This window comes from Crinia signifera, chromosome 1, assembly GCF_055691185.1.
Source record: "Crinia signifera chromosome 1, ASM5569118v1, whole genome shotgun sequence".
NCBI classification, from domain to species: Eukaryota; Metazoa; Chordata; class Amphibia; order Anura; family Myobatrachidae; genus Crinia; species Crinia signifera.
This window is the reverse complement of record NC_139217.1, coordinates 187,318,603-187,345,955: the sequence shown is the minus strand read 5'-3', so window position 1 is coordinate 187,345,955 and position 27,353 is coordinate 187,318,603. Positions and strand designations below refer to the sequence as shown.

At 42.9% G+C, this 27,353-nt stretch overlaps 2 protein-coding genes across 4 annotated transcripts in view; one reads left to right on the top strand and one right to left on the bottom strand.

Moving 5' to 3' along the window:
* The window catches only part of DAPP1 (dual adaptor of phosphotyrosine and 3-phosphoinositides 1), a 75,869-nt gene extending 71,444 nt beyond the window's left edge, over window positions 1–4,425 (top strand). For both annotated transcript variants that reach the window (XM_083179040.1, XM_083179041.1), the window contains exon 9: window positions 3,779–4,425. In XM_083179040.1, the coding sequence (XP_083035166.1) occupies window positions 3,779–3,811 (33 nt within the window). In that variant the 3' untranslated portion in view covers window positions 3,812–4,425. The remainder of the gene's footprint in view (window positions 1–3,778) is intronic.
* An 8,181-nt stretch (window positions 4,426–12,606) lies between these two features.
* Window positions 12,607–26,534, bottom strand: LAMTOR3 (late endosomal/lysosomal adaptor, MAPK and MTOR activator 3). Of its 2 annotated transcripts, none has more exons than XM_083179037.1 (7): window positions 26,298–26,534; window positions 21,065–21,093; window positions 20,438–20,472; window positions 17,301–17,359; window positions 16,332–16,465; window positions 15,764–15,827; window positions 12,607–13,013 (listed from the first exon to the last, which is right to left on the bottom strand). In XM_083179037.1, the coding sequence occupies exons 2-7, from the start codon at window positions 21,071–21,073 to the stop codon at window positions 12,940–12,942; spliced, it is 375 nt and encodes a 124-aa protein (XP_083035163.1). In that variant the 5' UTR covers window positions 21,074–21,093; window positions 26,298–26,534; the 3' UTR covers window positions 12,607–12,939. The 2 variants fall into 2 exon arrangements, with proteins under 2 accessions (XP_083035163.1, XP_083035161.1); XM_083179035.1 differs by lacking the exon at window positions 26,298–26,534 and adding an exon at window positions 25,695–25,838.
* Window positions 26,535–27,353: the final 819 nt, after the last annotated feature.

Below are 27,353 nucleotides of genomic sequence, written 5' to 3'. Positions count from 1 at the left end.
CCATGAGATTCTTCCCAGCATCGACCAATTCAGATGACCCTGAAAATGACCCTGAAAATGGCCGATTTACAATGTACACAATGCCCAATAACTGGTTAGTTCTAAACAATTGATTTGACTTAAAATCATCTTGCCCATCATGTTTCCATACACTGTGGGGGGTAATCAATGTTGGTCGATATTTCCAATATTTTTTATATAAATAAGTCAAATTTGGGTACTTGTGTATTATAACGGCGCCCATCGCATCGCATACCATAAGGCATGCGATGGTATGCGATGCGACGCGATATTGTACAATGTCATACAATTACAATGTCATGCAATTGTGTATGGCATACAATGCGATGCGATTAAAAATTGTATAAGCACCCTAATGGGTGCTTACAATGTTAAATGCACCCCCACGTCACCCCCCCACTATAAACGTGAACCCGAAGCGTGGCGAGCCCGCGAGGGGCGGCGGTACGCGTCCTCCGACCTTTTCATACCCCCACTATCCACGTCGGCGTGGAGTTGAGAATAGAAAGTGTGGCGAGCGCAGCGAGCCACCGAGCCCGAACCGTGGCAAGCATAGCGGATACCTTTACGGGTATCGGCGTCCCCTCGCGGGCTTCACAGGTATCCGCGTCCCCTTGCCTCGCTGCACTCGTTTATAGTGGGGGGGGGGGGGGGGGTGGCGTGGTGGTGCATTTAACATTGTAAGCACCCAAAAATCACGTCGCATCGCATGCCATCAGGTGCATGGCATGCAATGCGATAAAAACATTGTGCGCTATAATACACAAGTACCCAAATTTGCATTTGCCTATTTAATGTCAGGGCCTTTTCTTCAGCATCCTCCTGAAAACGCTGGTCGTTCCCATGGGTATGCGGACGGATGGCTGACGTCACATGACATCCACCGCCCGCCCTGTCTTTGTTCTGGCGGCCGCAAATATAAGTCATATTCAACTAACTTATATTTGCAAAGGCAGTGGAAATCATTTGATGGCCATCAAGTAATTTCTCCTTTTGCGGGCACATGTGAGGGGATGTGTCTTCCTAACAAATCTCCGGCAGTTTGGGCATAAGGGGGACTAAAGAGGAGGGTGGGAGACACTGTGCAGCTTCTGCCAGTGGGTGGGGGTCCAGCGTGGCAGTACAGGAGTACAGGACGGTGGCCCGGAGTCAGTGTCTCCTCCTACTGTGTGGGAGTTAGGGTGCATGAGAGCAGGAGGCTGGGCTATGAGGCATGATAGGGGTATGTGGGCAACACATTGTCAGCGACTCCCCAATGGTGGAAGTTACGGTTCAGGAGAGCAGGAAGCTGGGTAGTGATAGGGGTGTGTGGGCATACGGGGGGGGGGGTGTCGCGAATTGCGGGAGGGGGGGCGCGGTGTGTTGGCGCGAATTGCGGGAGGGGGGTTCGCGGGGGCGGGGGCTGCCGCAAATCGTGGGAGGGGGGTCGCGGAGGGGGGTGCCGCGAATCGCGGGAGAGGGTGGGGTCGTGGGGGGGGGGGGGCGTGAATCGCCACAAGAAAAAATAAAAAATAAACACAGAAAGGTACACATAAGTGTGGCACTTCATTGGTGTCCATGTCGATACATGAGAATGAATATGAAAATATTCAAAAAATGAAAAATAAATCTTCAAAAACTCATGTCAACCTTTTTCATTGTCGACCATAGCCATGTCAGTGTTTTGCTTGTGCCATTTAATCCTGGGGTTGTCGTGAATCGCGGGGATAGGAGGGGAGTTGGGGGGGGCGCAAATCGCCGGAGGGGGGGGTCGCGGGGGGTGTGTGTTTGTGCAGTGAATTGCGTGAGGGGGGGTGGATGCCGCGAAACGCAGGAGGGGGGGTCACGGGGGTTGCCAAGAATCGTGGGATGGGGGGTCGCGGGGGGTGCAGCGAATCGCCACAAGAAAAAAATCAACACAGAAAGGTCAACACATGTAAATGTTGACATAAGTGTGGCACTTCATTGGTGTCCATGTCGACACATGAGAATGAATATGAAATCATTCCAAAAATGAAAAATAAATCTTCAAAAACTCATGTCAACCTATTGCATTGTCGACCATAGCCATGTCAGTGTTTTTTGAGAGTCAGTGTTTTTTTGAGAGTGCCTCCGTTTGTTTTGTACTGTTCGCTATCCGAATTATCGGGAAGGATCCATGCTCACATGTGATGGCAATCATACATTACCAGGGAAGTCCAGGAACAGAGCATTTTCTCCCTCATGGAGAGGGTCAGGTAGTAACCCTGAGTTCAACAACAGCTGGAGGGCCAAAGGTTCCCCATGCCCGCATTAGGCTATACTAGTTCCAGCACTAGAAAATTTGTTGTGAACCACAGCTGCTATTTGATCTGATGCACCTAAATCTAATAGGTAAACTTGACAAAGAAAGCTGGATTCTCATATGCATTACTTGTGTCTACACTACAGTTTCCTTGCCAGTACTTCTTACGGATTTGGTATGAAATACCGACGGTCAAAATACCGACAACCATGGCCTGACGGTCAAAATACTGACATAAAACCCGTATACGTGTACCGCTGCGCTCGCCATGCATCCGGTGCGGTTTTATTCTCCCTCCGCGCCCTAGTGGATGGTAGGGCATTAAATTCCGCCTGTCGGCACATGTCGGTGCGACATGGACAGTCAAATGTAGTACCGCGTCCCCGCGCATGGCTCATGCTTCAGGCATGGTGCCTCGCTGCGCTCGGCACACTATTATATCCCCCCCCGTCCATATCCACTGGGATGGTAAAGTATGAACAAGTTAAATATTGGTATTTTGACCATGTTGGTATTTTAAATGTCGGTATTTTGACCGTCAGGATTTTGATTGTAGCTAAATTGACTGCATCCCCTTCTTACAGCACTCTGCAATTTTCATTTATAGACACAACCCTGCATTCCAATGTTGCCATCTAGTGGCCGATTGTTAGGGTTGCATTATATAGTATTGTAAATGAGTTAAAAGCTGGTCTGAATTATGGCTTGTGCAGTCAAGGGAGGTAGTGCTTCCCCAGTCATTTTGTTTAAAATAATACAAATAATATACCTATGGCATATATTCTGTGTCATAAGTATTTTCTTTATATTATTTATTATATTATTTTAGTCATTTGTAACCTGTAGATTAGTTTGGGAGGCTTTATACTTCAGCCTTTAATGTATTTTGAGCAAAGATTCCTTTTGCGTCGTATATTAGGGTTTACCCCTGATGAAGTCTCCGAGACAAAACGCGTTGTGAATTTGTTTTATCACCAAATGCAACAAATTGTTGTGATCCAGAAATGATTACTTAAAGATAAGAAATGTCTTCATCTATTTGTTTTTACAAATGGATTTTTTTATTTGAATAAATTCTCTTGAAATATATATATATAGCGAACAGTACAAAACAAACTGAGGCACTCTCAAGGTCTTTGCAAAACAAGCATAATTTAGTGGGGATTTATACCACTAAATTATGCTTGTTTTGCAAAGACCTTGAGAGTGCCTTTGTTTGTTTTGTACTGTTCGCTATCCAAATTATCGGGAAGGATCCATGCTCATTTTATATATACACACACACACACACACACACACACACAGATATATATTTATTTTGTATTGGTGTTATTTATATGTCCTTTACTTTACTTTATAAGCACACAGATACTGATGTGTCATATAATAAATGCATAGTCCCATAGCTAAATATTCTCTCTCTCTCAAAGTGGGAATATAATTTGCATTAAAATGCTCAGTCCCTAAATTGTTTTTTTTATCTTTTTTTCTTAGTCTCAAATAAAAAGACGGGCAACTTTGAAATGAAAATGGTCGCAGTCATAATTGGAAGAACCATGCTCAAATCTATGGTGTAACTTGTTTAGGCCATAGAAAATAAGAATATGTATTCATTATTTGATACAATGTGATAAAAATAACATGTTCTCCATAGGTCTTGAAAGCGACAATATTTCTAACTGACAAATGTAATTTAAAGCAAGTTGACAATTTTCTCTTTCATCTTAATATGGATTTTAATTGTTTTTCGGCACTTCCTAGTACTGAAAGTCCAATATTCAGTTGTTCAGTGAGTCCCAAGGGCACCCATTCATTTTCTTGCCCAACAAGAACTAGGTTTAGACATGTAGTTTAGTGGCTAAACCGCTGCAGTGTTATGGGTGCACTGCTGTAAAAGCAGTTTAGGAACCCTAAGAGCACAACTTTTTGTAGATTACTGATATTTAGGATGACTTGCGTAAAATCTACTTCAGCCATTTTACTTCAGATTAATGTAGGTCACTAGCAACACAAAGTAATGGAACCTTGTTTGATACACTCTGATATGTCCCTTAACTGTTACATTCCATTAGTCTGTTGTAATATTTTACTGGAATACAAAAGTGAAAATGTATTTTAAGAATAAATAAATGTATCCATTGCATTGTTTACATGTTAATATGCACGAGACAAATAATAAAAGTGTGAAAATGAAATAAAATGAATGTTTACCTTATACATAAATAAAGGTATGTTTCACTTTAGGACACAAGCTTATGCCAGCCTCATCCATATTGCATCTATTTTCCAGCCAAGTGGAGATCTGACCTATAGATGAGATTTCTCTGATTATATTTAGCTAAAATGGCAATCTATGGGGAGGTCTCTTCGCAAGGGGCTTCACAACATCTTCATCTGCAGACTAATCATTATTTCCAGTGCAAAATCCGCAACATGCATAGCATAGAGCCATGGCACCTGGAGCAAGCTTAAGACATTGTGCCATCACAGATATACAGACATATTGTACTTGACAAGGAACAAAAAAAATTGATGGGAAAAAGACACAATGTCCCCTAACAGGAAACATATTGGCTCCCCCATCACCTTCCTCAGCCCAAGCACCTATTATCACTGCCCCTTTCACATTCCATGGACACAGTTCCATCACCTTCCATTGCAGCCTGCCTCAGCACAGATGTAACAATGCACATTGACCTGTGGCCTCACTTTTCCGCACCACCAACGGTGCACTCATCCTGGTCTGTATCTAGGAAGAGCCCAGCGCTACACCCCTGACAATTCATATATAGAATATAATTTAGAAGACAACCGTAAAGGGGAAGTTGGGTGGATCTATAAATGGTTTATCACAAGGAGTGCAAGTTTTACACAATGCTATAGCATACTGCAGTGTACTTTAAACATCGAAAGCTAAACTACTGATTTCAACAGCATCCAACATATAAAATATGGAAAAGGAACAAGTTGTACACGCATAAAGGGGAGAGCAGTTATCCAATTATGGCCCAAAAAAAATCAGCACAATGTTTTCCTTGGGCAATCCAATTGAAGCCTGTTTTTCTGCCCAAAAAATGACACATTTTGGATCATAGGATCTGGAACATTCTTTTTACAGGTGGACTACAAGTCCAAAGAGGCCCATTAATGCCCGGTACTTTTGGTTTATATATCGATGGTACACAAAGCCCCATTTCTAAGTATTCTGACTAGATTGCTTAATGTGCCCATACACGTACCAATTACCTGGTACTTTTTGTGCTAAAATAGCATCGCATGCACAACAATGCTATTTTAGCACAAAAAGTACCGGGTAATCAGTACGTGTATGGGCACCTTTAGAAATGAAGCATGGATTTCTCTGTGTGTATGTCCCCAGCAATGGCGATAGATTTATGGGTACTCTTTACTTAGCACGGCGCCCATCGCGGGCATTGAATGCATTAAAAAATCAGGTGCGACGCGATGCCCGCGATTTCCCATAGGGAACAATGTTAAATATCTCAAATGTCCCGATTTTCCTGTTCAATGCCTCAATTGACCCGATTTTTCCATAGGAAACAATGTTAAATGGCCCACAGAGGCCAAATAGGCACCCTGAAGTGTGAAATGGCCCCCACAATTGTTAACACCACCCCATGATCAACGTGAACCCGAAGCGTGGCGAGCGCAGCGGTACGCGTCCTACAACCTTTTCATACCCCCACTATCCACGTCGGCGTGGAGTTGAGAATAGAATAGTGTGGCGAGCGCAGCGAGGGGACGCAGGTACCTGTGAAGCCCGCGAAGGGACGCGTTTACCTGTGAAGGTATCCGCGTGCGCTCGCCACCCTTCGGGCTCGCCACACTATTCTATTCTCAACTCCACGCCGACGTGGATAGTGGGGGTATGAAAAGGTCGTAGGACGCTTACCGCCGCCGCTCGCCACGCTTCGGGTTGACGTTGATCGTGGGGTGGCGTTAACAATTGTGGGGGCCATTTCACACTTCAGGGTGGCTATTTGGCCTCTGTGGGCCATTGAACATTGTTTCCTATAGAAAAATCGGGTCAATTGAGGCATTGAACATGAAAATCGGGTCAATTGAGACATTTAACATTGTTCCCTATGGGAAATCGCGGGCATCGCGTTGGTCGCGTTGCACCCGATTTTTTTACCTGCGATGCCCACGATCAAAATCGTGGGCGCCGTGCTAGGTAAAGAGTACCGATTTATGCGCGTCACTATCGCCTGACTAGATTTAGGGGGGTATTCAATGTGCCGCCGCTATTTCCGACAGGGGAAGTAGCGGCGGATCCCTACTCAGTGCTGTCTTTAGCGACAGCATTCAAGCGGGATCACATCAGAACGGGCCCGACTTTAGAAGCTGTCAGGCCTGTTCTGCCAATAACTGCCATGGATTGTCGCGATCCCGGCCGCATAACGACAATCCACGGCCGTTTTCACGGCCACGCCTCCTTTGTGCCGATCGGCAGGCGGGACATTGAATCCCGCCTGTCGTTCAGCTGTCGGGCTGACCGCAAACGGGCCAGGATCATGGCTGTCGGCAGGGATCGACAGCCGTGATCCTAGATTGAATACCCCCCTTATACTGCATGCAGTATAAATCTAGTCATCGCGTGCCCTCTCAATTAAAAACACTGCCCATGACAGATCATGCAGCACACAGTGCTGGTGCAGCGCTGTGTGCTGAGCGATCTGAGCTTAACTAAATCGCTCAGCACGGAGGCTAACTCGCCCCGTGTGCACAGGGCATAACAGGTCATGTTTTATGTATCTCTTTAATCATGCACAAGTTATGTAATATATTTTGCTGAGTCAGTAATTATCCCACCTGCTTCAACAGACAGAAATCCACAAAACATGACCTGTTAGGACAACATGAGGGTTAAGGCTGAGAACCACTGTAATAACCAGCTTTAATAATTGATTGCAGGACACATTGTTTTCAAAAGGGAAAAAAAAAACATGTACACTGCAAGTGGAGCAGATGTAACATCTGCCGAGAGAGTTACATTTGGGTGGGTTATATGGTTTCTGTGCGGGGTAAATCCCTTGCATTGGCTGAATGCACATTGAACAAGGCACTAGTACAAGACCCCTTTCACACTGCACCTTGGACCCAGGATAGTGCCGGGTTGCTACGTAACAACCCGGGTCGAGGTGCAGGGTGAGAGTACCAAAGCTTATAACCCTGGTCAAGCAACCTGGGTTATGACAAGGGTAAACCCAGTTCGACCTCTGTATAATGGGCAACTCAGGTTTAATGTGAAGGCTCCGGACCCAGGATCTCCAGGTCCGACCTGGCATTGTGATGTGAAAGGCTTAAGTGAGACCTGAACAAAATGATATATTGGGTGAGATTTAATAGGATGAGAGATTCAGAAAGTGGGAGATTTGGTTAGAAATCGAGTTTTTTCTAAAGCGGCATCCAGTTACACTGCAAAAACAGTTTGATTTTGCAGTGTAAAGGATTGCCGCTTTAAAAAAACTGAAGATTTCTTACCAAATCTCTCACTTTCTGATTCTCTCATCCTATTAAATCTCACATTCTATGTCAGTTATATGGAGAGTTTTGGAGTGGGGGCCCCCAAATTGGTTTGACTGGGCTGCTTTGGTGCATCACAATGAAACACTTATTTAAGCACTTTATAGCACCGGTTGTTTTTTTCAATGTACCTTGTCACACAACTTATTATATCAGCTAATGCTCTCGATCACTCTTTCCAATGCCCCAGGCTTCAACCTTTAGAATGTTTGGGACTTACCTGGACGCCAAAAACCTTGGCCAAGATTCATGCTCAATTTCTCATACAGACTTTACTTGTTAGAATGGCAACTCTGTACTCAATTTGCTTAGTGGGCTATTCTGCGTAAGAAAATCGCATCGCATGGGCCATTTTAATGCCATGCGATTTTCCTATGTAATTTATTCACTGCTCTTTTAGCCCCAGGCCATCGCATCGCATCTACCGCAAAATCGCATGCGATTTTATAGGGTGTGCGATGCCATGAAATTAGGTATACATTTATATGATTGTATGTCCCCCAAATAGGTTTAACGCACCCCCCCCCCACCTATCCATGCCACCCCGAAGCGTGGCGAGCCCCGCGAGGGGCGGCAGAACGCATCCTCCGAACTTTTAATTTCCCCACTATACCCTTTGGCGCGAAGTTGATTTTATATAGTGTGGCGAGCGGACGCGGAATACATGTAAATTAATCGGCGTCCGCTCGCCACACTATATGAAATCAACTCCACGCCGACGTGGATAGTGAGTGAATGAAAAGGTCGGAGGACGCGTTCCGCTGCCGCTCGCCACACTTTGGGGTGGGGGGGGTGCGTTAAACCTATTTTGGGGACATACAATCATATTATTGTATAGCTAATGTAATGGCATCGCACACCCTATAAAATCGCATGCGATTTTGCGGGACATGCGATGGCCCTGGGTTGACAGAGCAGAGAATAAATGACACACACACAAAAAAAAAAAAAATCGCATTGCATCGCATGCCCCGCAAAATCGCATGCAATGCGATTTCCCTACGGTGCCGTACGTAGCAAAACTGGGCGCCGTGATAATACACAAGTACCGGCAACTAGAATCCTGGCCATGCACTCCGATTTGGACACTTTTCTTGTGTTTAAAAGGAAGAGAATACATACCACTTTCGCCAATTTATGCAGATCAAAAGAAATTGTTCGTCTCCATCTGCATTTAAGAACCAGAAGAAAATGAGACCTTGGGGGAAATTTACTAAAGGAAATGTGTAAAAAATAGGTGTAAAAATAGGTGTATTTGTACCCAGAAATACACTTATTTTTGACATTTTCTATCCCGAAAATACAGCAATTCGTATTGATGTGCTATCAATACGAATTGCCATATTTTCGGGATAGAAAATGTAAAAAATAAGTGTATTTCTGGGTACAAATACACCTATTTTTACACCTATTTTTTACACATTTCCTTAAGTAAATTTCCCCCCTTGTATCAATCATTTTTCGAACAAGGATACCCAGATAAATTGCTAAAAGAGTCCCTTAAAGTGTTAGAAGAGATGAATAGAGAAAAACTCCTAAGTACATAACAAGGACAGGTAAAGACGAGGGAGAGAGGAGCAGTTTTTGTGACCCAATATAATACCCAGGCTAAAAGTATAAAAAGGATTGTTAAAAAGAACTTACATCTACTTGAATTAGACAAACATATCAGAACAAAAATCAATACAAAGGATACTGTGGTGTTTAGGAAAGCAAAAAAATGTGAAAAATAAATAAAGACAGAAATAAGATCATAAATAAACCTTCTTGATTGCCAGAGAAACCGGAAGGATATTATACATGTGGGGGACAGAAATGTGGGATAGATTTATTACGCTCAGTGAAGTGATAAAGTGTCTGGTTTTTATCACCGGACAACCAGCTCCTACCTGTGAGGTTACAGGCTTGGTTTTGAAAAATCCCCATAGGGATTGACTACCCCTACACTTTAGCAGCTGCTTTCTGAGAACCAACATATATCATAGGCACCCTATATCTTTTTCCTAAAATAATTAGATCTCTTCTCTCTTTGTTTTGAAAAATGACAGGTAGGAGCTGATTGGCCGGTGATAAAAACCAGACACTTTATTACTTCACTGAGCTTAATAAATCTAGCCCTGGATCTCATGCAAAAACCTGATAAAGAAAAATCTAGGTTTTAGCTCTTATACATCAGGTGAGGATTTCATGATTAAAGGATAGAGCGCGATTGGCCGATACGTCTCCATGGAGACGCATAGCTCAGCCAATCAGGACTGAGCTATGCGTCTCCATGGAGACGTATCGGCCAATCGCGCTCTCAGCCTCTGTAGCGCTGCAACAGCGCTACAGAAGCTGTTAGAGGCAACGGAGAAAGCCGGTTCTCCCCGCTGCCTGTCAGTGTGGGGGGAGCCGGCTGTGAAGCAGCCAGACCAGCGCTGGATCCAGGAATGGTAAGTAACGCTGGTGTAAAAGTGAGGTGTGTAATAAACTTTTACTTCTCTGTGTGTGTGTTTTTTTATAAACATTCTTTTTACAGGTGGACTACAAGTCCCAGCGGGCCCATTAATGCCCCGCATGCTGGGACTTGTGGTTCTCCAAGTCCCAGCATGCGGGGGAGGTCTGCTGGCACTTGTAGTTCTCCGGTATAAAGCAATGTAACGTATGATGGATTTAACCCTATCAGGCCGGCGTCCACTGGCCACGGACGCCGGTGACAGCCCCGGGCTTCAGCCCTGGACGGGTGAAGCCTGGGGGGGGGGGACCCCTTTATTGGGGGGGTCCCCACTCCTCCAGTTACCCCGTCCAAGGCTGACCAGCCACGGTGCTCATGTTTTGGCCGGGGGACCTTGTATAAAAAGTGTCCCCCGGCTGTGGCATGACACCGCGGGCTGTTGGAGCCCGGTGCTGGTTTCAAAATACGGGGGACCCCCAGATTTTTTGTCCCCCGTATTTTTGGAACCAGGACCGGTCCAAGAGTCCGGGGCTGGTTTCAGAAATATGGGGGACCCCTATGCTTTTTGTCCCCCGTATTTTTGGAACCAGGTCCGGCTCAATGAGCCCGGGGCTGGTTATGCTTAGGAGGGGGGACCCCACGACGTTTTTTTTAAACTTTTTTTTTTTGCACAAAATCGCATTTATGAAAATGCGCACATTTTCATGACTGAAAATGCGCACATTTTCATGACTAAAAATCGCCCGAAATCGCGGCAAATCACATTTTTTGCCGCTAATTCGCATCTCATTACATATGCGAATTCGCGGCAAAAAACGCGATTTTTAAAGGTGCGATTTCTGGCGAGTTTGGAACTCGTCCAAAAATCACACCCTATTACATTTCGCCCCTGATGTTCATAGCTGTATCCAAATTTAGAGATTACCCACTGCTAGTTCCAGGATCTATGAGATTAATTTTAGAATTCTAGGATTATCTGCAAATTATTAATTGTAGGAAGATTGTTCTTAGTATTGAGGGAATATGGTTAGAGATGATATTTACATTTAGAAATTGGTATATATTCTCTCTTATTATATATTTTTTTTATATTGTTTTCATTAAGAATTATTATTTGAATGTATGTATTATATGTTATATGTCTAGTATAAATTAGAGCAGTGGTTCCCAACCTCAGTCCTCAAGTACCCCCAACAGTGCACGTTTTCCACATTGCAAGTGAAATAATTAGCCCCACCTGTGGATCTTTCAAAAGGTGTATGAATAATGAGTGCACCTGCTGGGTGATCTGGAAAACATGCACTGCTGGGGGTACTTGAGGACCAGGGTTGAGAACCACTGAATTAGAGGTACCTGTATAAGGCTTGTTTGGCATGGATATGCTAATTAATGAGGCTGTTCTTAATAGCGATATCCGTGGCTGTTTAAAGAGGCTTATACCCCATGAATGGGGATCAAAAAGAGGCTTGGACAGTGTTTGTATGGAAATAAAATGGCTGTGGAATATATCTACTATATTAATGTAACAGAGGCTTGGTTTTGTAAATAAAGATGGCCGCCGCTATTCAAGAGAAACAAAAATGAGGCTTGACACGCATAAGGAGGAAGTTCACTATAAACAAAGATGGCCGCCGGCTCAGGACTGAAATGAAAGAACGGCAGGATTTATGCTGTCTTGTATGTTTTGTCCTTTGCAGTGCACTGATGTTGTATGAAATGTATTTTATTAAAATTATATTATATACGTGCTTATTAAAAGATATCCTTTTCAGAAATTATTTGTGAGATATTATTTGAGGTAAGCAGCGCCACCTAGTGGTATCAGATTATTGCTGCTACTACACCACACCATTGCTGCTAGTACAGAGGTACACAATCCTTTTGAAAGGTGGCTGCAGCTGACTCGCATAATAATAATTTGTAACTGACCACCAATTATACCAATTGTGTGACTATAGGTCACTTTTTGTTTTCTTTCTTGTGTTTGACATCTGATCCAATTCCGTGCACAGCTGGGTCAGAGAGCGGACCTGCTTGCACATCAAACTTCCGACGCCAGCAGCGGGTAATGGGAACGCATGCGATGTACCGCATGCAATGTAGTGGCTGCACCTTCTCTCTTCAAAGAAGTCGCAGTAATGTATGATGACCTTCAACAGCTAAACTATCAACATATGTGAGATAGTAATGGTAATGCCATTTTGAAAACAAATATGGACACAAATCAACCTAAAAATCGGAAGCAACTCTTGTTTAGAGAGGCTTTGGGTAATAATAATAAAAATACATACACAACACCCGTATATGCAAAACAAGGATATCTCATTTTAAACTCAAAATATATATTTTTTGTGTAAATAAATTTATTTGAAAGGTTCTTTCATTGAAAAGAATAAAACTGTTAAACAGCCAATTTGCCCACAGTGACATACTGTTTGTTGACTGTTGGAAGCACCTTCCTGGGTGCATGCCCACAGCTGGCCAGAGAGACATACCCTTATGACAAGTAAAGAGGCATGGAGTGCTCCATATCCACAGCACAACGTAATCTCCATTCAGTGCAGTATAGAACATACAGCATCTTTGGGGGTGTTCTACATATGATTGCTTTGGGAAGAGCAACTCTTCATCATGCCGAATGTCCAAGTTATAATTCACTACAGGATGGGTCAGCTCAAGAGTTCTCCACAACCTGCCGCAGCTCTTCAAACAAGGGACCGAGCTCCTTCTCTAAACTGAGGATTAAACCTAGAAGCAACAAATATAAAGTTATTAATAAATTAAATGAATCATTTCTAAAAGCATTCCTCATTCTGTCTTCATACTCTAATGGTGTAGACACACAGGTTGATCTGGAGCCACCAATATTGATTAGATATTGGTGGCCACCAGGATCGGGCGAGGTGCAGACGTCAGCTGCTATTGAAGGGAGGGGCAGGGCGGCATGGCATTGAGCAGAATGGCCCTTGTTCTGATATAGTCTAAATAGATTGTGCAGCACAGTCTATTTCTACATTCAATTCCAATACCGTTCATTGTCATCAAATCGGGATTGGGTGCTGGAAAACATGGTGCGATTTGCACAATATGCTATGCGATTTTGACTACATACAAGTGCAAATGTTACCGTGTGTCTACAGCTTAAACCATAGCCGATGGCATTAGTTTGCAGTCTAGCCTGTCTGAGACGTTGAGAGCTGGTAAAGTATATTCAGTTATTTTTAAGGGAAGCTAGTAAAATTTATAGCACCATATACTTTTTGTGAAAACATTCTTGATCCAATCCTAAATGAGACAATGGACTGTTTAAATGCCTATCAAACCCTGTTTTGCAGTGCATCCGGAAAGTATTCACAGCACTTTTCCCACATTTTACTAAGTTCTAGCCTTAAATTTATTTTTCCCCTCAAAATCTACACACAATACCCCATAATGACAACGTGAAAACAGTTTTGGGGAGATTTTTGATAATTTATAAAAAAATAAATCACATGTACATAAGTAATAACATATGCCATTAAACATTCCATTTCCACTGATCAATTAAGCTGTAGGAACATCTCAAGGATGGAGTCAACCTGTCGTAAATTCAGTTGATTGGATATTATTTGGAAATAAATACACACACACACACACACACACACACACACACACACACACACACACACACACACACGTCTATATAATGTCCCACACTTGACAGTGCACATCAGAGCACAAACCAAGCATGAAGTTTAAAGGAAAGTTCTGTAGACTTCAGAGACAGAGTACAGAAAAATATCTGCTGCTTTGAAGGTCCCAAAGAGCACAGTGGCCTAAATCATCTGTAAATTGACTCTTCCTAGAGGTGGCGGGCTAAACTGAGAGATCGGGGGAGAAGGGTCTTAGTAAGAAAGATGACCAAGAACCCAATGGTCAAAGATAAAGCATTCCTCTGTTGAGAGCAATCCACCAACCAGGCCTGTATTGTGGTGGTCAGACGAAAGCCACTCCTTAGATATATCTTAAAAAAAAAAAAAAAAAAAACTCATGGCAGCCTGCATGGAGTTTGCCAAAATGCATTGCCTGATAAGACATAGATTGAACTCTTTGGCGTGAAAGCCAGGCATCCTGTTTGGGGGAAATCAGGCACTGCTCATCGTCAGGCCAATACCAGTCCTACAATGAAGCATGGTGGTGGCAGCAACATCATGCTGTTGGTTTTTTTTTTCAGCAGAAGGAACTGGAAGACTAGTCAGGATAGAGGGAAATATGAATGCAGCAATGTACAGAGACTACATGAAAACCTGCTCCCGAGCGCTCCACATCAGACTGGGGCGACGGTTCATCTTTCAGCAGGACGACCCCAAGCGCACAGCCATGATATCAAAGGAGTGGCTTCAGGACAACTCCGTGATTGTCCTTTAGTGGCCCAGCCAGAGCCCAGACTTAAATCCAATTGAACATTTCTAAAGATATTTGAAAAGGTCTGTGCATCGACGCTTCCCATCCAACCTGATGGAGCTGGAGAGGTGATGCATAGAGGAATGGCTGAAACTGCCCAAAGATAGGTTTGCCAAGCTTGTGGGCATCATACTCCAAAATATTTGAGGTTGTTATTGCTGCCAAGGGTGCATTGACAGAGTATTGAGCAAAGGCTGTGAATACTTATGTGCATGTGATTCATGCAATTTTTTTTTTTTTTAAGTTGCAAAAATTTCCCAAAAACTTTTTCAGGTTGTCATTATGGGACGGGGGGTGTAATGTGAGTAGAATTTTGAGGAAGAAAATGAATTTATTCCATTTTGGAATAAGGCTGTAACATAACAAAATGTGGAAAAAGTGAATACTTCCATATGCACTGTAAATTGTTTAGCTAAAGAAGCAGTTTTCAACTAGTAAATCCGATTAAGCCATGTCAATAAAGGGCAGACGCATTGTTAGCCTCCCACCCACTATTATGAAAGGGAGTTTAAACCAAACTCGAGACTAAAACAAAGTAGGAAAATGCGCAAAGTGGTTGTCCCTTAGCCAATAAAAAATGACTACCAACAAAGTTAAACTGGACAATAATCGAATTGTTTTGTGTGCTTTATTAAAGTTGTTCTCATGTTAAAATTGAGCTCAATATTTCACATGGGAAAATGAAGGCAAATTCTAAAACATCAATACATTAGATCAAAACAGCGGATAAACCAATTCTACTATGCCCTTTTTAGATCCGTCCAGAACATCTTAATTCAAATGATTGTACACAGTGATATATACACTTTACAACCAGAATTTGTTTATGTAAAATGATGGGGGTTTTTTTTGTCCAGGTCCTAAAAAACAAAAAAAAACAAACAACAACCCACCAATGGCTGTCCTTTACAGGGCAAGAGAGTAAATAGCAAGTTCAACGATTTTGCACCTTCTGTGCAGGATTTAGTGTTCAAGAGTACGCAAGATGACACATGATGAACTCCATCAGAAATCAACACAATGTAAGGATGGAAGTGTGTATATATAATGTATACCTGTGTTGGCATTGCTGCTGGCAATGAAGCTGACGACCAGAGGCAACCTGTTAAACTGGACAACCTATAAATCAGAAATAAAGGGGTTTAAGGTACTTGACTGACATGATGGTAATGGACATTACGGGGGAAATTTACTAAAGGAAATTTGTAAAAAAAATAGGTGTATTCGTATCCAGAAATACACTTATTTTTGACATTTACTATCCCGAAAATACAGCAATTCGTAGTCGTATTGATGTGCTATCAATACGAATACGAATTGCCGTATTTTCGGGATAGTAAATGTCAAAAATAAGTGTATTTCTGGATACAAATAGACCGATTTTTTTTACAAATTTCCTTTAGTAAATTTCCCCCGTAATGTCCATGTTGCTTATTTAATAACAGTGCATCCAATTGCATGCATGCAGGGAACCTTGGCATGTGAGGGGCGGGGCGGCGATTGTGTGGGTGGCAGGTGGCGTTTAAAGCACAAGCAAAGCTGCGTGAACCAGAATGACCTACCAAGTCTGAATTTGGCCCCATATTAGTAAATTATTACTACACTACCTTTAAAACGACATACCTGATAGGTGTTGTAGTAACATATGATGCTTTTGTTCTTGGAGAGTCCCAGCTTACTCCCCTGATCAGTTGCCAGTGCAAATGTGGATAAGAAACTTGGCCGCAAAGCATGTTCTGGGGCGTTCTCATTGGCAACTAAATAGAAATAAGCAGAATGTAGCAATTAGCAACATGTTCTTGTGTTTCAGCCTGCAGTTACTTCCAAGTACTGGGAGCTATTATCAAAATATTTCAAGTATAAAGACTTTGCATAAAATTGAGCCATATGCAAGGAAAAAAAGCATAGTTTTTTTTTCTTCCAGAAAGTGTCAATAATGCAGAAGGGGTTGGGATCATTTGGTCTATTGCATTATGGTCGAAAGTCATTAGGTCGACATGCTAAAAGGTCGACATGATTCTAGGTCGAAAGGTCATTAGTTCGACAGGTCATTAGTTCGACAAGGTCATTAGTTCGACATTGTCTATGTCGACATTCACAAGGTCGACATGGGGTTTTTCACTGTTTTTTTACCTGAATGTCAACACAGTCGACATGGACACAGTTTAAAGTGCACTGCATCCCCTCGCTGCGCTCGCTATGCGTCGGGCACGGTGCCTCGCTACGCTCGGCACACTATTTTATTCTCCCACCACGCCCTAGTGGATGGTAGGGCATGAAATACCGCCTGTCGGCACATGTTGGCTCAAAAAACAGTGAAAAACTCCATGTCGACCTTGTGAATGTCGACATAGACAATGTCGAACTAATGACCTTGTCGAACTAATGACCTTTCGAACTAGAATCATGTCGACCTTTTCCCATGTCGACCTAGAGTCATGTCGACCTTTTAGCATGTCGACCTAATGGATTCGACCTAATGACTGTCGACCATAATGCAGTAGACCAAATGACCGCATCCCTGCAGAAGTATTGCTATTATAGCACTGGTATTGTTAATATTGCAATGTTACAGTATGGTCGGTTTCTTACCTTTAATAACCGGCACACCATCCCTGTCTGACACTACAATGGCGTGAAGACCTTCAACACTGTCAAGAAGGAAGAAAAAAAACACATAAAATGTAACCAACTTATACAGTACAGGTCGAGTATCCCGTATCCGAATATCCGTTATCCGAATTATTCCGAAATACGGACATTCCAGAAAGTGAAAAAAAAATTTTTTTTTGCTAAAAACTCACTGGGGACATTTGTAACAGCATCACTGGGGACATGATATGTAACTGGCACTATATATGTGCAAGACAATGATTGCTTGGCATTCAAATTCAGTGCTGAGAGAGTACACACATTTTGTTTCACGTTTTGAAACCTTGTTTTTTGAACAATTAAAATATATTTGTGTGTATTTTATGTGGTAATAAAATATATTTGTGTGTATATTATGTGTTTATACAGCATAAATGCAGGATACTTCAAAATACATCATTGAAATATTAAAATATTCCGAAATACGGAATAATCCGTTATCCAAAATTCTCCTGGTCCCGAGCATTTTGGATACGGGATACTCAACCTGTATATACTATCAGCCCAAGGTTTACTTTGTGCTTTATACCAGCTTCTCACTGCAATCCCAGGATGTTGTCTTCTGGGACTTCTCTGCCCATGCTTGGAGAGGACTTTTTTTCCTGAACAAGTGCTGGGACACAGTTTACCCATTCACAAGTCCCTGTAACCTGACTGGACCTGGGCTATTTTTCTGAGTCTCTTTCACACAGATTTGTGACCAGGGTTAACCGGCAATATCCAAGTAAAAGCAGCGGTGTGAAAGGAGTATTAGTCTGCAGAACACACTGACATATGCTATATGCTGAATGATGTATAATTTCCTCATTATGCATTCATTACAGTGCTATGGATCCCAAATTGGGTCCTGTTGAATCTAGGACGCATGTGCCAGAACTATACTGTGCATATGCAGTATAGCTCTGCAACATCGGACATAGAGGGAGGCAAAGAGGATGGTCAATAGGTGTTTGGCCTGCATCTTGGGGTAAGTACCTTCCTCAGAAGGCACACATTTCTGGGGCTCTGTTGGATTTGCCGTGGCCGTATAGTGGGACCCTATGGATAACTCAGCCAGCCAATGTGTCTCAAGTGATGTGAGGGATCAGTAATGCAAACAGGAGGCATTCTTAGATCGGATGGTTCCTGATGTATTCACATATTAGTGTTATAGCTGCTTCATCCATGTTACGCTTTTTACTTGCAGACCCTGAGTAGGTCAAAAGTAAGGGGAATCCTGATTCAAAAAGGTAAAAAAGTCAAAGCCGCATCAAAATTCCTGAAACACCCTCCACCTTGAATTATTAATAGACAAAAGAAATGATGCAATAGCATAAATGTGGCCAATAATGACGAAGATATTGCAAAAAGCAAAATAATGGGATAACTTATGTGGGACAGGCATATTTAGTTGTATTGACGGGGCATGTGTTTTTTAAACTTGCAGCTGGGAGTTACCATGCAATTACAGTTATGCTGGGTACACACCAGCGTGATATTGCCGGTGACTGGCCTGGTGGGGGAGCCAGCATCGGCAAGCGCATACATACTTACTGATGCCAGCAGCAATGTTGTGGGGTGAAATTGCGATATTCTACGTTGTCTTACATGTACAGCCGATGGAGTATGTTGCGCATAATCAGCGACATAGTGCTTACACACTGGAAGATATGAAGATTTTGTTGTTCTGACACATCAAAATCATTCATTTTATCCTATAGTGTGTACCCAGATTTAGATATATATTAAAAAAAAAAAAAAAAAACACACGCCATTTTACACCTTTTAAAAGTTTCAAATACTTCGGGGGATATTTAATCCTGGATCACGGCTGTCGTTCCCTCCTGACAGCAGTGATCTAGGTCCGTTTACGTTTTGCCCGACAACAAATCGGCAGGCGGGATTCAATGTCCCGCCTGGCGATCAGCGAAAAGTGGGCGTAGCTGCGTAAACGGCCGTGGATTGTCAATCTGCGGCCACTATTGCGACAATCCACATCTGTTATCGGCAAAACGGGCCTGACAGCTTCTGAAGTCGGGCTCGTTCTGCCATGATCCCTTTTCAATGCTGTCGGTGAAGACAGCATTGAATAGGGCCCCGCCGCTATTTCCCCCCATCGGGAATAGCGGCGGAACATTGAATAATACATGTTATTTTCACTTTTTGGGGGTTCAGGGTAATTTGCCCAAACTTAACGTGGCTTACACCATGCACAATTACTGCACATCTCTCAGGATAAGTAATGTATAGCCAAGAGTGTAACTAGCAGGAGCATACATGCAGAAATGACAGCGTTATAAATGAATTTAGCTAAATGGAGTTCTGTGATGTTGCCCAATTTCTCTGTCAAGATGCGATTATATGCTCACTGGACAATATCAAAATGTTGACACTTACCTTTTATCCCACATACACTCTAAGGTGGTAGATTTACTAAAGTGCACATTTTAAGGTGAAGAAGTTACCAATAGCAACCAAGAATAAAGTTTTAAGTGATATTTTCCTCTTGGTCAGATCAGTCCAGTTATACCCCTTTCACACTTGCAAAAATATCCCGGGTTTTTGCAGATGAACGCGCATCAACCCGGGATTTAGCTCAGTGAAAGGGTCTTGAAAGAATATCCCGGGATGAACATCCCGGGATTTCTACCCAGGTCCTGATCTGGGTAGATTCTGGAAACGACCCAGGATGCAGTCATTGTGAATGGTCCAGTACCCGGAATTGGTTACACAGGACTTTAAAAAAGCTGCTAATTGGAGCTTTCTTGGGCTCACAAATGCTGATGGCATCTTTCAGAGCCCTGGAGTCCATTTCTAATGACATGTGTGTGTATTTGCAGGGATTTCCCAGGATCAGTGTGAATGGGGCTGTCCCGGGTCGATTCCAGGTCTGAGTGCAGTGTGAAAGGGTATATTCCCGGGTAGACTCCCAGGAAGCATTCGGGAACATATTCCCGGGTATGACCCGGCTCTGCAAGTGTGAAAGGGGTATTATTCAGCTTTGCAAAGAGATGGGCCCATAACTAATATGGGTTTACACACAAATATGGTCATCCACAACATAGCAATCCCCTGAGAAATAAGGAGAAATCACTTACCTTGGAAGCTTTTTGTACAAGAAACGTCTCAAATCCTAAGTAAGAGAGCACACAACATAATTACATGGATGTCAAGTCAAAAGCTGGTAAGAGACAATCTATAGAGTGTAAGCTTGCGAGTAGGGCCCTCCTACCATTTTGACTGTCTGTAACCACCCAGTTTGTTTTATCCCTATTTTCAATTGTAAACCGCCACAGAACTTGCTGCGCTGTATAAGAAACTGTTAATTAATGAATAAATAAGACACCATGTTTTGAAATGGCCATTGCTCAAACCTATGTGTTCTATGAGAAACAATATTATAGCAAAATAAACATATCAATACAGATAAAGCTAATATATTGATTTCTGTAAGGTACTGCAAGGGACAATTGTCCCTGTAAGTCGGGATTCCGACTGTTGGGCATTTAACAGTGGGGATTCCAATGTCGGGATACTGAGAGTCGGGATTCCGACTGTCACGAGGCCAACCAATCAGCTTCTACCTGCCATGTCACCGACTGTTTGAAAAATGTCAGACCGGAGCTGATTGGTTGCTAGTTTAATCACTCTCCATTTTATCACTTTTGAAGCCCAAGAACCCGCCACTGAAACTCGGAACAACACTTTACCTACAGTATACTTACTTCAGCCATATTTGCTCTTCTACGTTGACCTGAGGGGGAAAGAAGTACTGTAAAAAATATTTTTTTAAAGTAACATATGCATTTCAGAGAAGGCAAATAGAGCCTTTAAAAGAACAAAAGAAAATGTTAAATACGAATAGGTTAGGAAAGATCTAAAACGGACTTTTACTTTTGTCTGTATTTAACCAAGGTCTGAAAATAAAATGTCAATATGTGACAAACTGGGCCACGAAAAGCATGTGTAAACAACTGACTTATATGTTTATAGAGCACAGGGTTGTTCTAAATGAACATATTTAGAGGTGATCACATTTGTTAATATGGTGCTGTGAACACAAGTATTAGGAGCTGTTTTTTTTTTTTAACTTTAAGTAACATTGCAGGTGGCCTTAAGGCATCTATATCTGCACATTACCATAACTGATGTAGCTACATTATTTTTCAAGAAGTTATTAATGCCCCCACACACTGCGGCGACCACACAGTGCTCCCTTGAGCCATCCAGAAGCCAGATCATACTGTATGCAGTCCTTTTGCGTGCCATATATTGCATGCAATCGCAGCCAAACCGGCCTGGCTCAGAAGCAATCCATAATTGCTTCTGTAGCAGGTGTGACTTGGAGAGTCCAGAGCGATGCACACGGGATGGTGCTGTCAGTCATTTGCAATTTGGATTCATGACAGATCGCTCAGCACAGCGCTGACACATTGCTGTGACCTGAGCAATCTAACATCGCTCAGAACACAGCAAATCTCTATGTGTGTAGACCCCTTTAGAAGATAACTAGCAGATAAATGGTCCCTCAGATACTAGAAGGTTAGACTCCCTGACTATTGTAAGAGAAGGATGGACTGGCAGTGCCATGCATAATGGACACCCTGATCTTCTGAGCAACCAGTGTACAGTGTAGCCCAGATTAGTGCTGCCACTCACCTGAACAACCCAGGCACACAGGAATAAGGATCAGCTATTCATAAAGCACTATTACTGGTATGGTGTATATATGGAAAATTCGGATAAAGTGTGAGCCTAAATGAGCCCTTAAACTAATAACCCTTTCACGCCGAGTGTCTGATCTGGAAAATTGAAGGAGTAACCTAGGCTTGGTGTGCAAGGGCTTACTCAGGTTGTAGTCTGCAGAATAAAAGCTGAACCTGGGTCAGGAGAAAGTAGCTGCTGATATCATCTCAAGGGCCAGCTAAAGGACAGCCCATCCAATAACATGGGCGGGATGTACTAAGCCTTGAATAGTGATACAATTGAGAATGATAAAACCACCAACTATCAGCTCCTACCTGTCATTTTTAAAACAGAGTAAATAGGGGGGACCAGCCCCGGAACCAGGACCAAGGCCCCGGAACCGGACTCTTCAGCCAAGGAGCCCCGGATCCAGGGACCGACCTACGGGCTCAAGGTAGGTAAGTATCAGTATGTGTGGGCTGTGGATGTATTAAACTTTTATTTTTCTGGGTGTCAGTGTGTGTTTTATTTAACTATTTTTTGTACTATGGAACTACAAGTGCCAGCGGGCCCTTTAATGCCACGCATGCTGGGACTTGTGGTTCTCCAAGTCCCAGCATGCGGGGTAGGCTTGCTGGGACTCATAGTTCTACAGTATAAGACAATAGTTTTTATTCTTTTTTTTTTTTACACTTTTCATCAGCCCGATGCCCACCGCCCAGGGGCATCGGGGACAGCCCCGGACTTTCAGCATGGGCTGGTAAGTCTTGGAGGGGGGGGGGACCCCTTCATTGGGGGGGTCCCCACTTCCCCAGGACCCCTGCCCATGCTGACCAGCCACGGGGATAATGCTTTGGCCGCGGGACCTTATATAATAAGTGTCCCCCGGCTGTGGCATTACCCTGCTGGCTGGTTGGGTCTGGTGCTGGTTCTTAAAATACGGGGGACCCCTAGTCATTTTGTCCCCCGTATTTTGGGAACCAGCGCTGGACCTTGAGCCTGGTGTTGGTTTCATTAAATCAAGGGAACCCCTATTTGTTTGTCATTTTGAATTTATGATACCAGCAGCGGCTTTTTGAGCCCGGGGCTGGTTATGCTTAGGAGGGGGGACCGCACGCCGTTTTTTTTTCAACACACCGCACATTACTGAATATGTGCCAATTTTCATGACCGAAAATCTCACATTTTCAGGACTTAAAAATCGCACAAAATCGCACTTTATTTCGCTATTTTGCCGCAAAATCGCATCTCATTAAGTATGTGAAAATCGGCCCAATAACGCGATTTTAAAAAGTGCGATTTTGTGCGATTTTTATACATGCTTAAAAATCGCATGTCATTAAATTTCACCCAGTGTGTGTGTCATACAAAATGTACACACTCTGATTTTGAGAAATAACCTGAGAATTTCTCAGGGGGAAATTAAATGTCCTCTTTGTTTCTATCTTAATAATGACATGAACGAGGCACTGATAATGTTTAATAATTTTGGTTAAATGGTGTTTTATGTAGTAGAAATATAGAGTAGATACACTCTAGTTAATAATCAGGGCTATCTGATCAGCAATATTTGTCAAATATTTCCCTATGGTATACAAGTAAACAATAAAAGAATAAATTGGTATTGATATCCAAAAAACAAAAAGGTAATTAACCAATGTTATTCTGCTGTATGCAAGTTAAACAAAATAGTTTAGCCAATCTTGCAAAGGTTTTTCACATTAATGAACATCAAGTATATTAGTCAATTTTGTTAAATGGATAGATAGTCAGTATTTTCCTGATTATTTACTAGAGTGTAGCTACACTATATTTCTACACAATAAAATAACACCATTTAACCAAAATTATTAAACATTATCAGTGCCTCAAACATTAAATTATTAAGAGAGAAACAAATAGGACATTAAATTTCTCCCTGAGAAATTTTTCAAACACAGCCTGTGACATGGCAGGAGCTGATTGGCTGGGGGTTTATCACTCTCCCTTTTATCACTTTTGAAGATAAGTACATCTGGCCTCACATGCGAACATTCGATAAGGTGTCCATACAATAGGGCTATTTCATGGCGACTTGATCACTTTTCATCCAATTCTGGCGATAAAGTGGATGTGTAATGAGTATCAGTGGTACTAGTTTTAAATTGATGTGTAATTGGGAATCTACTGTTCCATAATGCATATAAGGAGTACTACTGTGTGGTGTAAAGTGAATAACGGACACTACTGTGCAATGTAGTATCCTGTGACCCTGCCCTTTCAACACATATTCACCTCACCACCCCTAATTCAAATATTTTACCAATGCGCTTTCTGGCACAGGGCATCACAATATCTAGTTACTGCTCTTCTCCAGTCTCTTCTTTTCTCTCCAATGCCACCCCCTGCATGTCTCTGGGAACATTACCCCCATTTATTCAGTACCATCTTTCCTGCACCTCTTAAGCACTATCCTACCTATGTCTCCCCAGCATCAACATATCTCTCTCTTCTTGTGATTCATTCTTTGTGAAATTGTTTCCATTTTCCATGCTATGGGGGTTTTGAAAAATACTGTACCCGTAATTTAGCAAGAATAAAAAAAACATTCTGATGGTCATGAACTAGTGGCAAATGGCCCTTTATTTCTGGTGATTTTTTGATGAGTGGGTGTAATTCCAGCCTCTGTTGGATTGTCAACCTATTACTTAACCCTTTGAATGCCAACATCTCTGTGAGATGTGCTAAAAATGACAGCATTGCTCACGTTTGTTATATAAATTCAAATACAAAATGTTGTGTAAAAAGAAAAAATTATATATTTTATGTATAAGGTAAACATTACAGGTCATTATGATACATAAAAATGTGTGATTGGCCATTTTTACACCTATTTTGACAAAGTAAATTGGCACTCAAATGGTTAAAAATCTGGTGGCTCTAAAAAAAAAAAAAAAAAGCCACTTAACTTTTTAACCTAAGAAGCCTGCACTGATCACACTGATCACCTGCCAAAAGGTATGTCAGTGTTCGGTCAGTTTTAAAACTGGCCAATAGTAAATATGCACGTTTCTAAAGGATATCTATATAGAATCATTAATTGTTGGTGCAATGTTATAATGTCAGACGAGTTTTAGGTATTCTGTCAGTTTTGACTTTAGTAAATGTGTTTTTGGTTGATTTATACAACCAATAGGACGTTATCCAAAACTAACAATTAGTATCCCAACGCTGTTTAACCCTGCCACAACTACAATTACTTATTCAAAATGACAAAACTGGGTGCTTATGCCCACTTTACCACCCATTTACAAGCCCAATGCTTGTTGGTCAAGGTAAATTGCAATTTCTATCAATGCAAGCGACACTATGCTCTATTAGCTTGTCATCTATTATGAATTTTTTTTAATACGACGTGAATGATGTGCTGAATAAGAAGCTATGAGAGAGGGAGAGGAGAGAGAAAGAGAGGAAGGAGAGGAGAGAATTTCGCATTGTGATCGCTGGAACAACCAGTAGCATAAGTGGTCTGGATTAGACTTTATCAGGAAGCTACTGCGAATCATGCAAGCAGGGAACACGAGAGCATTTATCACAGGGGTCACACACTACTGCATCTACACTTCACAGCATAGACAGCTTACATTGGTGAATTGCAGCAGCGCAAGGGCGACCAGCACACACACTCACCTGTAAGCTGGAAAGCGAATGTCTAGGTAGGAGATCAGCAGCTTATCTGTACCTGCACCTCTCAGTATCCACTTCCTGCACTCTGTCAGTAAGCGTTACTGTTGCAATCAGCTGACAGGAAACAGCGGTCACATGAATCTGTAAACCATCTGACACTTCTGTTTTGTTTTCCTAACACTGGACGGCCATATTTATTGAGGGCGAATTTAAGGGCAACTCCATATTAGCATTATGCATGTAATTATCGTGTCTTATGCCCCGTGATCGTGATGATTATAATATGTATGTATGTATGTATATATATATATATATATATATATATATATATATATATATATATATATATATATATATATAATATATAAATAAAACCCACACAAGCAGTGCTTGTACCATTATCTTTATTTCACATTATAGGGGTGTGTCACAAGTCTTGGCTCACAGCACACCCCCATCCATCTTGGAGTCAGGCACGTCAGGTGGGGATGCATTCAATTAGAGCGGGGATTAAGGTCTGTGGGGGCCCTGGAGAACAAAATTGTGGGGGCCCCCACACAGATCATGCCGCCGACGACCTCCCCCTCCCCGTGCCTCCTCCTGTACCTGTGTCCCACGCTTACAGGAGGGGTCTCTCCGGGGCTCCTGTACGAGGCATCCCTATGTACTGCACACAGCAGCAGCAGCCAAGATAGAGGTGCCTGTGTGCAGCAGTGGCAGACAGAGCGAGGTATACTGGCAACTGTCAGTGTCCCCGGCACAGGGCTGGGAAGGTGGAAGGAGATTACGGCACTTGGTTGGGCAGCGGCGGCTAGTAGCGCTATTTGCCCGGCAGGAAGCGCTGCTAATTTTGAAATAACTGGCCGGACGCTGATTGGCTGAGCATCCTGCCAATCAGCGTCCATCCACAATTTTCAAAATCAGCAGCGCTTACTGCCCTGGCGCTCAGCAAATAGCGCTACAAGGTCCCAGCACCCGCTGCTCCCCAGGGCAGTGCCGTGCTCTCTGACTGATTTGGCAGCGGCGCCGTGAGTGTGGAGGCCCCCTGATGTGTGGGGGCCCCAGGGCGACTGCCCCCTATCGCCCCGTGATGGATCCGCCCATGGTGCTGCATGTGGGATTACCAGCCTTTTGTTGAGAGATTCCTGGATAGTGGTCCACCCCTTGATCCACCTACAGCCCACCCATTGACCCACCTTATCACATTTTTATTTTAACCTTTGCTCCAATTCTATCCTTGGTTTTGCACACCGTATATGCATATTGCGATACACATTGCAAGTTTTGGCACACACCGCGATGCCCATTACACGTTTTGCAATACACCACGATACCCATTACACGTTTTGCCACACACTGCGATACCCACTACACATTTTGCAATACACCGCGATGCCCTTTGCACGTTTTCATACCTCCCAACTGTCACGATTCCGTCGGGACAGTCCCGATTTTCGGGTCCTGTCCCGACGTCCCACCCGCGGCAGGCATTGTCCCGCTGCGGGGGGGTGGCAGTTGGGAGACCCCCCAATGTAGTAGAATAGACGCTGTGCGCATGCGCACAGCGTCTATTCTCGTATGAAAATGAGGTCGCGGCTAATTAGCATAAGCCGCGCCGTCATTTGCATACGCCACGCCCCCTTTTCGGACGCTCGCGCGGCT

Coding starts and splice junctions, on each gene's coding strand:
- LAMTOR3 (XM_083179037.1), bottom strand. Junction 17,360..20,437: donor TTGTACAAAAAGCTTCCAAG/GTAAGTGATTTC, acceptor CCTTCTTGACAG/TGTTGAAGGTCTTCACGCCA. Junction 13,014..15,763: donor CAGCAGCAATGCCAACACAG/GTATACATTATA, acceptor TGTTGCTTCTAG/GTTTAATCCTCAGTTTAGAG.